The 13986-nt window shown below is 36.1% G+C and overlaps 1 protein-coding gene across 2 annotated transcripts in view; it reads left to right on the plus strand.

Moving 5' to 3' along the window:
* The window catches only part of vnc (GNAT family N-acetyltransferase vnc), a 95267-nt gene that overhangs the window by 52107 nt on the left and 29174 nt on the right, over positions 1-13986 (plus strand). For both annotated transcript variants that reach the window (XM_090382855.1, XM_090382847.1), the window contains exon 6: positions 5220-5304. In XM_090382855.1, coding sequence (XP_090238981.1) covers positions 5220-5304 — 85 coding nt within the window. The remainder of the gene's footprint in view (positions 1-5219; positions 5305-13986) is intronic.

The raw sequence follows: 13986 nt of genomic DNA on the forward strand, positions 1-13986 counted from the left end.
TTTCTTATTCAATTATATGCAAATTACTTATGAAATTGGCAACAATAGTGACTGAACAGAACTAAGCCTGAAACTATATGTATATAATTTTGGATAGAATATAACTGTTAGCCAAGTGGTAGCAGCACTTTAATATTGATAACATTTGATTAAATCCCTTTGCTGTTGTGCCCTTCTCTTTTCTTCTTATCACATAATTTGCATATAATCGATTATGAAATTATGATTCACTAGTTGAATTTACAAAAATAAATATACAATGCAGGTGAACATGAAATTCTCTGTGCAGTGCAGACAGATAGAATGAGGGGGGTCCCCATAGCACCTTATCAGTGATGTATTGAACATTTGCTTGTGGACATAAGAGGTCATAATCCCTCTGTACTGTAATGCATTTGTAAGGCAGCACTTGGAATACCTTGTCCTTGTATAGAAACTGCACCTAAAAAAAAGACATTGAGCTTTTTTAAAGGGTCAAGAGACAATCAGCATATCTGTTGCATTTGGGAAAAGGGTATATGAGGAAAGATTTTGTATAGGTGGGCTACTGCGCTTGGTAACTTAGGGTACCTAATTGAGGTGCAAGAGGCTCTTATAGTAGAAAGTAAAATGAATGAGGGCAAAAATTTGCACTGTTATTGCAATATAATTGTTAATTACAGGAATGTGTTCATTTCATGGGTAGTTGTGAGGCTCATAGCTTGCAGAAATTCAGAGGTTAGCTAGATATGTATGTACGCAAAGAGGGAATCTCATAGATAGGATTTTTTGCTGCTGCTGCTGTGCGGCAAAAGCAAGGGCTTCCATGTACCATATCGTTAATATTAACACACTTAAAATGAAAATTTTCTTTAATTAGTAATAAGATTTTTTTTGGTTGAAACTGCAAATCAGACAAGCAGCAATTTCAAAAGAAATGAAGGATGAACTTATTGAGCTTTCATCTAATGCTGAAGATACAAGGCATGGGACTTTGCAATGTTTCTGTTCTTGCAGAAAATAATGGATGAATATAAACAAGTAAGTGACATGGTCTTCACAGAACACTTCCCATTCCCATCAGCCGTATTTATGTGAGACAAGCTTTTCTGCTATAATGGAATTTAAAAAAAAAAAAAATTTAAATAAATAAATAATCATATGTCTCCAAAAAATGCTTTACCCTATATTCTAGCATGTATGCCAAGTGTAAAATCTTGAGCTTGAATTAAAGGCATGTGCTTAAGGTTAGAAAGATATAAATTAATACTACGGAGGGTGCGGAAAGGTTAGGGAATGACCACCGCATATCCCGGAGCAATATGGCCTTAGTTGCTAATGCTCCAAATAACAAACAAACAAACAAACAAACACCTGGCACCCAGTTAGCATATGTGGTGCTTTCTTGGAAAAACATGTTAACCAAATATAGGATAACAAAAGGGTGCTCTTACCAAAGGGGAAAGGCTTCAGGTCTGCAAATTGCAGCATCTGGAGACTAGCACCTGCAGGGAGATCTTATTGGGGTGTTAAACCTTGAATGGATTGACTAAGCTAAGTGTTGATGGCATTTTTCCTCTTTTTGAGACTACACACACACACACACACATAGGGGGAACACAAATTCAAGCTGAGGAAAGATGGTTGCAGGATAGAGATGCGGAAGCTTGCTTTCAGCCAGCATGTGGTTGATTGTTGGAACAAGCTTTCATCTGTTGTTGTGGAAGTGGGTAGTTTGAATAAATTCAAGGAAGAACTAGACAAATTCTTGGAGGGTAAGGATGGATGATGTGTGTGGTTTTTTTTTTTTTTTTTTTGGTTTTTTTTTGCTGATGCTATATAAGCCTGCTTTCTTGCTTCATTTGCCACTGCTACTACTATAACCAAATATTAATTTCCAATATAAACTGACATAAGTAGCTAAGATACATTTTTCGTTAATCCATATTTTCGTGTATTTTCATTTATTTAATTATGCTACTATACAAACAGAAGCACTGACTGCTCAAAATCCTCTTCTCATATTTCATAATTCACTCTTTACCCTTCACTGTCATTAGTATTGAGTGAGCTAACCCTAACTCATGGCCAATAGATGGTATGCCATCCTCCCTACTTTCAATTCTTCTTGTTATTTACATTTTCTCTTCAAAAGTAATTACATGTCATTTATTTTTTGGCCCACCATTCTAGGAACACCCTCAATTTTTCTTGTTTCAACGTGGTAAAAAAAAAAACTTGTAAGTTTCTGTTAGATCAAAAATATGAAAACTCTGAATAAGTAACCACAACAGCAGTACCTGGGAGTAATCGCGCAGTCAGATATGAAGTTTTCTGAGCAATGCTAGTGTGTCAAACATTTTAGTGTGCCAAAGACAGGCTGCCAGAGCAGATCATGGGGTTTTGTCAATGATATACAGGAATTTTGCTAGCTGGGAAAAGGAGGTGATTGTCACTCTGTATGAGGCAATAGTCAGACCATGCCTTGAGTACTGTGTACAGGTCTGGAGGCCTAATTTTAGGAAGGATGTAGATATGCTTGAATATGTACAGAGAAGGCCAACAAGATTGATGAGGGGAATGAAGGGGTGCGCTTACGAAAAAAGCACTTGTATTCTGCAAGTTGCATCAGCTGGAGACTAGGCACCTGCGAGTTGATCTGATTGACATGTATAATGCCTTGAATGGGTTGTGCATGCTGAATTCTGTTGGAATTCTTCCACTTGTTCAGATTACGAACCTAAGGGGGCATAAATTCAAATTGAGGAAAAACAGCTGTAGAATAGATGTGTGGAAATTTGCCTTTAGCCAGTGGGTGGTTAATTGCTGGAACAAAATTTCATCTGTCATTGTGGAAGTTGATAGGTTAAATAAATTTGAGGAACTGTACAAACATTTAGAGGAAATGGTTGTGGGAATTTTTTTTTTTTTTGGCTGATGCTACATGAACTCATATGCTTGCTTTCTTGCATCACATGCCACGATTACTACTACTACTACTACTTGAGACTGCTGAAACAGTCTTTTTTTGTTTCACCTTTGGATTTATAAGGCATGTTAGCTTTTTAATCTCATAAATGAATTTTCTACTTATGTTCCAGGACAATTGCATGGTTCAGAGGAGCATACAATCACAGTAGTTGTTTCAAGGATAACATTTTAGTGTGCCAAAGACATGAAACTACTTAGTGCAGATATATGTAATTATTTGCCATATAGTGCAAGGAAGCCAGGGGTTTTTGGTGCACCGGAAAAAAAAAAAAAAAAAAAAAAAAAGGAAACAAATAGATAAGAAAACACAGCCAAATAAACTATGTCGAAATTATTCCCTAAATCTAGCACATGAGTAACTCTGTCAAAATAGCCTATTAATTTAGTTAAGCATGACTTATCCTTAACAAAGCCATGTTGTGTGTCCTTCAGAATGCCATATCTATCTAAATGGCCCTGGATTGCACTGTTAATCGCTACCTCTAAAATTTTTTTCCTACCACTGATGTCAGACTAACTGGTCTGTAGTTGCCAACTTCACCCTTAGAACCTCTTTTATGTGTTGGTGATACATTGGCACTTCTCCAATCCAGAGGAATCTCTCCTGAGCCCAAAGATGCCCTTCATAATTAACCTCAATAGTTCAGTACACTCCTGTATGCTAAAAAGTTTTTCTAATAAACAATCATCTGTATTACAACATCATTAATTTCATATGGCTCAGCTTCACTTGCACAGCCTCTTCTCAGCATGAAAGGTCTTTCGGCAGTAAAGACATGTGCAAAGTGCCTGTTCAATTCATCCACAAGATCAGCTGGGTTGTCTAAGACTTCCCCACACCCAGTGCACAAAGCACCAATCTAATTTGCTTTCTTCTTTGTTGTATTCACATACATGAAAATTTCCTAAGCCATAAGTTTAAGAGACAATAACAGATTCACATGGGCAGTGTCCATATTTGGACACAGGCAAGGTAGCACAGGACCACCAAATGTTCCTAAAGGCCTAGCTTTGAATGTATTAAAATACATGTAAGATTTAAGACAATTGTCATACACCCTGCTCTACCTTTAATATCTGCACAGCCCACTCCATTAATAACTGGTCACATCCCACTCAAGCACAGACAACTATAAATGTGCTTGTAATCCTTTGAAGAGAGTGTAGTATGATTGTGAATATAAGATATCTTAATAGATGAAGTTAAGACCTCCAGTGTGGAATGAAAATAGGGTGCCACATAAGCAGTCAGTCTGTACATGACATTTCAGTGGCACTGAAGGGCCCTAGATCAATGATTGGTGATGTGATCCACAGATGGAAGCCGACTGGTGCTGAAACTGTCAAAAAATGACCCAGAAAATTACCAAAGCTAATGGAATATGATAAAAGAGCCTTGCAAAGAATTATCTGCTTCGGAACACAAGTCATTGCAGGTCACACACTCCCTCAGCGAGACGATTGGGATACATTTCAGCAGCATCTGTAATTTTTCTGCAGTGTGCAGGACATTGCATGATATGGGTTACCACAGTCGTGCAGCTGTCCACAAGCCACTAATCACCCTGACTAAATGCTGGTATTACACCAAACTAGATAGTTTGGTGTAATACCAACCATTTTTGGACTGTAGACCAATGGAAAGTTGTCCTTTGAAGTTACAAGTCACAGTACATAGTCTACCAGTCTAAGGGTGTGGTGGATACCTGGAGAAAGCTACCTGCAAGGCTGTATTGTCCCAATAGTGAAGTATGACAGAGGCAGCTTGATGATGTGTGGCTGTTTTCATGGTTTTACCTGGGACCATTGGTTGTTTTCGGACAGAAACATGAATGATGAGGTCTGTCTACATGTTCTGGACAATAATGCACTCACTACATTATAGTGGCATGTCAGAAAAGGCCTATATCTGTATTAACACAGTGCTCCAAGTCATACTGTTTGCATTGAAAAAAAGCTGAACTGTTCACCACTTTGAAGGCTGAATGACAGAAAATTATCAGAGAACATAGACAAAAGACTAGTGGAGATTGCTCGACTGAGACTAGAGGTTGTCATAAAGGTTTCAACACACACACACACACACACACACACACACACGCACACACACAATTAGTTTTCCTGTAAATAAAGGCTATTTGCAGATATGGAGGTGTCCAGGGGTATTAATGATGGGCAGTGTACATTTAACTTAATTGTCTTCAATTAGTTAGCTTTTAATTTGCCTAATGGAATACTTATTTTCACAGTATAAGTGAAGTTGAACCTAAGTATTATGCAGATGGAGAAGATGCATTTGCAATGAAAAGAGATCTTGTTAGTTTTGCAGTCCAGGTAAATATACATATTATTCTTAGTTAACATTTGATAATATTATATCAAGACTATATTTCTATTTTATCACTAAGAAGCTAGCTAAGTTGGTTTATTTCTTACCACAAAGATTTATTTGGCTATTTGTTACTTGAAACATACACAGGTAAGAATTGAATGCACCATTGAGATATATTACTGAATTTTAAATCCATTAACACGCACACGTATGCCTGGCCTTTGTTATTTCATGGTAAGATTTTTGTCCAGCAAGTTGCATGTGAGTGTTTGTGAGCATGAGACCTAAGGCTAGACCCTTACACATACATTGGTACGAGGGGTTTTCGAAAAGTAAGGTAACACATTTATTTTCTTAATGATGGTGAAAGGGAATGAGATGAAACGTGGTGGACAGATAGATCCGTTAATAACATTCAAAAAGACCGCCAGTGCAGTGTTGCGGTACTGTCTCCTCACAGCAGATTCCATTTGCAAAATGGCGGCTACCATGCAAGTGTGGTCCAAAACAGGTGTTCTTGAAGTTATTCGCTTTTTGCAAGCAAAAGGGTTTTTACCAAGTGACATTCACCATGAACTGGTTGCTCTGTATGTCAAAAAGATGATGACAAAGAAGCAGGTGTGTTTTTGGTGCAATGAATTTAAAGGTGGCCATGTTGACATTGAAGATCAACATTTTGCACATTAAGGGCATCATTCTTGAAAACAGGCGAGTGAAATTCCACAAATGGTGAACGTACGTCGACTGTTCACAAAATCGTTCATGATGTCCTTGGCTTTCAAAAGGTGTGCTGCTGCTGGGTGCCCCGACAATTTTCAGAGGAGGACAAAGCAAAACACATGAGAACCTGTTGCGATACAGCAATGAAGGAGAGGATTTTCTTGCTCACATAGTCATAGCATACGAAACATGGGTTCATCACTTTTCCCTGGAGAGCAAACAAGACTCCATGACCTTGAAATATCCACAATCTCCTGTGCACAAAAAATTCAAAATTATTCCCAGTGTCCGAAAAGTCATGGCCACAGTGTTCTGGGATCACCAAGGCATTCTGTTCGTGGATTTCTTGCCGAAGGGAGGAACAATCAATGCACAGCTTTACTGTGCAGCATTGGAAAAACTGAAAACTGAAAAAACTGACAAGCAGTGCGATTTTGTTGCACGACAATGCAACTCCACACACTGCCCACAACACTCGTGAATGGTTGCACCGTAATCATTGAGAAACTCTGTCACATCCCCCCTATAGTTCAGACTTACATTTGTTTGGCCCTCTGAAAATACACCTTTCAGGAAAGCATTTCACCACAGATGAGGAAGTCCATCAGGCAGTGCGATGTTGGTTACTGCGTGTGGGCACAGACTTCTTCAGTACTGGTATTGATAAACTGATCCATCGTTGGGACAAGTGCATCAATAAAACTGGAGACTTTGCGAAGAAGTAGTGCATGTTCACTTATTTCTTGGTTATAATTTCAACTTCGTATTATTAAACATTATTGAGAGAAAAGGTGTGTTACCTTACTTTTCGGAAACCCCTCATATCATCCATCCATCAGATTTTAACTCCAGCAAGTGATGCATTACATTACTTTCCAAATTTCTTTTATAGTACTCAGTATATCTATGCTTCATTATACCATATACTATATATTTATTACAGCATTATGTATATTTATTGCATCTGTATTTATCACGTTATAAATCATATATGCTTTTCATTAATGATTTGAATGACATCCCTACATACAAGGTAACTAAAAAGTTCCAGAAACAACTTTAAGTTAAAAATGAACTTTTAATACATGGGAATAGAATGCTAAATTGAACCAAATGGGTTGCAGATGTTCAATGTATGGTGTTTACTCTCTCTCCTGACCACCACCACTAGTATCTGAGTGGCAGTGAAGATTAATCTTAAGATTCTGTGAAGATAGATGAAGAAACATAATGCAGCATTCACTAGTGACTTTGTCATTGGTCATAAAAGCAACATCTTACTGTGGCTATTCCTAGAACTTTCTGTTCATACCTTGTATATATGTTGTAGGCAGCATATTCATGGCTCTCACCATTTTAAGTATTATAATGACTATTTCTTGGCTGCTGGACCTCAGTTTGAGTTTTGTTTGTTGTGGTGGTGAATACTGATGTTCAGTCCTTTTATATTGATTGGTTGTGGGGAGGGGGAATATGTGAGGACACCTATGACCTAGATAACTGTATTAGCAAACATAACAATTACTTTACATAAATAACAACTTTGGTCATATAATTACTGGAGATTTAGGTATTGTTACTCATTCTGATCTTAAAGACGGTTTTAAATTCAGATTTAACCCTAAAGTCAACTATACATCCTTCAAAAAACAGCTCTATTAGGACCTTTTAGACTACTACATGTGCTCAGCTTCCAAACAAAACACAATAACCCTATTGAAACATACCAAATGTGGATCAGTGCTGTTTTCGATGATGTGATTAATAGATACTCCAAACCTTGGACCAAGAAATCCTTCAAATTTTACAACTTTGCCAACATCAAAAAACAATTGATAGATCTACATAAGTATTTTGTTATCACCACAGTAGATAAAGCATCCAACAATTATGCCTTCATATGTAAAGCTTTCTATGCCTCTATTTAAAAAAAAAAAAAAAAAAAAAAACTGCAATCCAATGATACCTATAAATCTATTGCTTATTCACAAAATATAGTTACCAAAAAAAAATATTGGCTTTAAATAAAGGTCTGAAATTAAATATCAATAATTTCAACTTCCCTGCTTAGATTCAGATTAGAAAACTTGAAAAGCTGTCATATTACCCTATCATATTATAAGGTTCTTCAAAACATTATCAAGATTACAAACATATGTTGGAATGTAATACCTCCTACTGGAATAATCAAATTATGTATCTTTAACAACTTTGTCTTTTATGTGGAAATACTGTATATCACCAAATCCAAGGTACTTCTACGGGCAGTCCTGCATCCTCTATTATAGCCAATCTTTACCTCTGTTGGTATGAATATTCCTTTCTGAATGATATCACATTTTCCAGATACATATCCAGATCCTAATTTTCCCAATGAATGTAGTTGCCGTTACCAACAAAAACTGTTGTTAGAAAAAACCAATTCAATTGACTTTGCAGCCAACGGGACATTGATATAAATATGAATAATGAGTCTACTACTATTGACATTTATAATAAACAGGATGCATTTAACTTCAATGGCATTAATTTTACCCACTGGCAATCTAATATATCTAAAAAATGTCCACTCCAGCATTATTTTCTCTTGGTATCTTTGAATTGCCACCATTTGCAATAGCTACAACAACTTCAGAAAATTCTATCGCAAATTGATTGAAAATCTATTTCCTCTAACTTACCTGCACTTTCATTTTAATAAAGCCATCAGTATTATCAACCATAAAAAACTATTTGCAAATCAGCTTAGTCTTAATCAAAACACATCAGTTTCCCTTTTGTTTGGGTATGTATATGTGTGCATGTTGATACCTAGTTGCTGCTGTTTTTTACAGTGGAAAACACCAACTGTGATCACTTTCACAGGATGTCTGTATGTGTATAAAACATTAACTTTATCTACTGGGTGGCCACTATTTATTATTTATTTATTTTTCATTTTCTTTTGTGATTCACCTTATTATTATTTTTTATCCCTATCTTTTAGGTATAACATCTTTTCAATGCGATATTTTACCTAATACAGTGCCGGCACTTACTTGGCACCTGTCTAGATTATTTTTTCCCAATTTTTGGGCACTGAGGTCACTATCATACACGAGTATCTGTTTACTTTCTGGCTTACACCAGGCATATTCGGTTTAATCGCGTCGTATTGGTCCAGTCGCATCATATCATGTGAAGTTCACATCCAGTCATTATTTCCTTTGTGTTAATTCTCTTATATATATGTCCAGGACCGTTACTAGCATGGATGGAAATCGCACTCCCGAGCACCAGCTTTATATTTTTCAGTCAAATACTGTTCACTTTCCTTAAACTGTAATTTTTCCACACTGGTCCATTAGTGCAATACGGTTGCGGTCAGTGCCATAGGATATTTACTAATCAATAATAAACAGTAGTGAAAAGATGCACAAATGTCAGTCAAAATATTTAATATTCAAATATTTGTACATATAAAATATTCTGCATTACATACGTATATAATTATGTGGTAACTACTTACGTATCAAAATTAAACTTAAAATGCCAATTAAAATCATGAACTAAATTGATTTAATTTAATTGATGAATTTAATCATGAAAAATGTGTCGATTTTGGGTTGAACTTTGGCCCTCTTCCAAATAAAATAAAAGGGGTATTAATCCCTACAGCGTTACCACCCAACAATAAAGTCAATCGATCCTTCGCCGCTTTGAAACATGGCGTGTTTTTTTTTTTCTTCTTTCAATATGAAACTTTTTTTTAGGCATTCGTTTCCACAAAAGTCCTGCTTCATCTATGTTAAAAACTTGTTGAGTAGTATAACGCATAATATCCCTCTTCAATAATTTTAACAAGTTCTTTTTTTGAAAGTTTCAGCTCCTTCTGCACTTGCGGCTTCTCCCTGGGTTTTAAATCTATTCAACCAGCCCTTACTAGTTTTAAAGGGTTCCACATTTTTTATTTTTTATTTTTAGGTGAGTTTTCTTCAGATCATAATATTAGCTAATCTCTCTCTCTTTAATAATATTTAACTTAACTGAATTCTGCATTGGATATTATCTTCAATAAAATTAGTTAAAGTCTTTCCATTTCAATCCTAATAGCTGGCCTAGCCCTAATTGCTTGCAGTGGAACAGCTATCTTTGCCCCTGCTAAAATTAATTCTTTATTTATTTTTTTTTATAATTGTTCTTACAGTTAAACTTGCAAGTCCTAAATTATGGCACACATCCGCTTGTCTTTGACCGGAATCGATTCACTTCAAAACGTCTAATTTGATTTTCAAATTCAGTCTTTTTCTTACATTTATAGTCTTTGTACTGCACTCAGACGTTGTTGCTTTTTCATTCTTATCGGCCATTATTAACTCTTCGAAAATGTAACTGCGTTTGTTACATTAATTATGATACAAAGTTCAAGTAAACTGTCCGGTTTGCACGATGTCTAATACGGTACTGAGTGATGACTATACTTCGGATAAATGCATATAACGCAATTACAAGCAATATACTTGATAATTTTTTAAAATGTTGATCTCGGAACTATGTAACAAGTCACTGTACTGCAATTAAATTAGCGTGCGAGAAAATTTCATTGAGCATGGGAAAATTTCTCAAGTCGGCATGGGAAATGTTTTAATGCCGTTTTGCTATTCATTTTCAAGCTATTGACTCCATCAAATGAAACGATTTCGTTTCATTTGATGGCCAAAAATATGCCAAAAATGCAATCTGTAAAAGAGCATTATAGTGATCTGTGACAGCGTTATAATATAAGAACAGCGTTATAGCGAATCATGGTAAAGCGAACGGCGTTATAACGGGGGCCTGCTGTACTAGAATGCATAAAAGGCTGTAAAAAATTTTTCCGACTTCCCAAGTTTTTGTTTGAGAGAGGAGGAACTGTAAAAACATTGCCACTCCTTGTTTTCTAGTGTCATTTGTGATGCCTAAGGCATAAGGAATCCAAGTGTTGGATGGGTTCTTCTGGCTCTTGGATTTGTCAAAATCTTTGGCTGAAATTGCTCACACAATGGCCACATCAACCTCACAGAAATTCCACAGGCCCTATATAGGGCATTTAAATCAGTGACTCATACAGGAAGCTTCAATGGAGACTGAATGAGCATATTAAGAATGTTCAAGTTTTAGAGATCTGACAAATCTTATGTAGTCTTCCATTCATTTCAGTGTGGGGGACCAATGGGATTTCAAAGAAACATGTATTTGCAACTGACCAGAATTACAAGAAGAGATCCTTCAACAAAGCATTCTTCATCAAACTCTTTGGCAACCTCACTATCGATAGAAAGCAGAGAATGAATTTTGATGTGCAGTTTTTCCAGTATTTTTATTACTTTTAAGAGCATCTTTTCAATTTATCCCCATCCATTTATTTATCTTAAATCTTTCTTGTTTATTACACACACACTCAACATACATACAGGGGATGGATAGATAAAATATTGGAAACACCTGCTATGAAAGTAGTAGTTATTGTAATGGCTCTATAACATATTTTATGAACATGCAGTGGTGATTTTTTTTTTTTTTTTGTTTCTTGTAGGTCGCACTATGAAGGGACGACAATAAAAGGGTACAAAAATAAAATAACTGACCTGTCTAAGTCATTTTCTAAAAGTGCTAATTTGTTTACTGCATCAAGAACAACTGTATCGTAATTTTTTTTTTTTTTATGAAAACCCCAAACACGAAAGGTATCAAAACCTATAGTGCTTAGTACCGTGCATGGGTTGAAAGAGAAGTATGGGGGGGGTCGGAAACTTTGCTCTAGAGACTAAACATGGGTTTCTCCACTTCAAGCCTCCAATAAGCAAAGTGGTGGTATTGCACCGGTTGATGAGAGTCATCTACCACCTGCTGATGTCTTCGTTCACCAAGTATGGGAAAACAAAATCCGTTAGGATGAATTATGGTAGAAAATCTAAGCTGACTGAAAGAGACCACTGGACAGTGAAAAGAATTGTACCCTGAAAACATAAAACTACTGCATCAAAATTAAATGCAGAACTTAATGTGTCTCAGCAACCCAGTTTTAAGCAAAGCAGTTCATGAAGCTGAAATTTATTGCAGAGTTGCTAAGCTACTCGTTGTTGATGCTGTGGTGCAAGGAGCACAAAGACTGTATGCTTGATGATGGGAAATTTGTCATATTTTTTTAAAAATTATTATTCACACTTTTTCCAGCATCAGGGAGAGTTTATATTTGTAAAACTCCAACGGAAGTGCTTCATCCTGTCTTGTGCCAGCTGTCAAACATGGAGGAAGATTAACAGTGGTTTGGACAGCAGTGTCTTGGTAATTTTTAGGTCCTATCATCACCCTGAATAGATGAATTACTGCTACTGATTACATTGATATTCCAAGTGACCAGGTTTATCCTATGGTGCAAACAGTTTCCTACAAATGATGCCATATTTCAAGATAATGCTTCAATACACACGGCCAGATGTGTCCAGTCTTGGTGTGAGAAGCATGAAACTAATGCTAAGCATCTTCCATGGCTTGCATCACCAGACTTAAATGTTATTGAGCCATTGTGAGCATATTTGGAGAATCAGATTTCCTTCACCTTCATCATTCAAATAGCTTGAAACATTCCTCTATGAAGAATAATCCAATATTCCTCTTGACAGTTCCAGATTTGTTTGAATCCATTCCACATTAAATGCAAGCAAGCAAGTGCGTGCGAGTGAGTGAGTGAGATTTTTTCCATACATATTTCGGATACCCATGTTTTTTTTTTTTTTTTCATATATTTCTTCCTTGCTAAAATTAAATTTGTTATTGTTCTCATTTTCCTGAGCCAATATTTCACTTCTTCCTGCTCTGTGTTGGACAAATACATTCTAACCTCCTCCCCTTTACCTAGCCTGATATACCTTTGCATTAGATTCCTTAAAACATGCACTGTTTTACTTATCCTGCTCTCTTTTAGTTGAGCACTAATCCCTCCTCTTACCTTCAGACTGATGCCTTTACCATTAAGCATCCATTTGTTTTTCATCACTTTATATATACTTTGAACATTTAGCAATAGAGTCCTGTGAGTGAGGTCTTCTTACTGTTTTTCCTCTTGCACTGATCCCAGTTAGTATTTGCAATTTGCCACTTAATATGTACAATAAAACACGGCTGAAAACCATTAGGAAAGGAAATAAGACAAACAGATTAAATTACGAAAAACTCAACATCTCAACTGTGAAAGAAAAAATGAAGAAAGAGCTGAACATAAAATTAAATAACAGTGAGAGAGCTGAAGACGTAAATTACAAATGGAAGGAGTTTGGTAAAATCGTTATCAGTACTGGAAAAGAAATTCTAAGTGATGAAAAACAAACAACCTGCAAAAAAGAAATGGATGACAGAAGAGATCCTGAACCTAATAGAGAGAAGGAAGTTCAAAAATTGTGCTCCAGCTAAATACCAGCAGATCAAGAAAGTAATAAACAGGAAAATTAAGGAAGCAAAAGAAGAGTAGTTGGTATAAAAAGTAACAGAGATAGAAGAATTAGAACAAAGGCATGATAATTTCCATTTACACAAGAAGCTAAAAGAATAAACAGGAAATACAAACAGAAGGATGCCATACACAATAAAGAATGCCCAGAATCAATTAATTTTAAGAGGTGATGACAGAAAGAAGATGTGAGAAACTTACATCAAGACACTTTTTTGATGATGCCAGACAGGACATTAGTGTAGAAATACCTGTGGGGGAAGACCTTGAAATTTGCAGGCTGAAGTAAAATATGCTCTGGGAGTGTTAAAGACTGGCAGGGTAGTCGGCCTGGATCAAATCCCAGTTGAAATAGTGAAACTTGTAGATGAAGAAAATCTGAAAGATCTAACCAAAATGTTCAATAAAATATACCTAAATGGGACACTACCTAACAATTGGTTGAGGTCTACATTTATCCCTCTTCCAAAGAAGAACAACATCATCGCCTCATGCA

The sequence above is a fragment of the Mastigoproctus giganteus genome, chromosome 1 (genome assembly GCF_048544385.1).
Source record: "Mastigoproctus giganteus isolate SK-2022 chromosome 1, ASM4854438v1, whole genome shotgun sequence".
NCBI lineage: Eukaryota > Metazoa > Arthropoda > Arachnida > Uropygi > Thelyphonidae > Mastigoproctus > Mastigoproctus giganteus.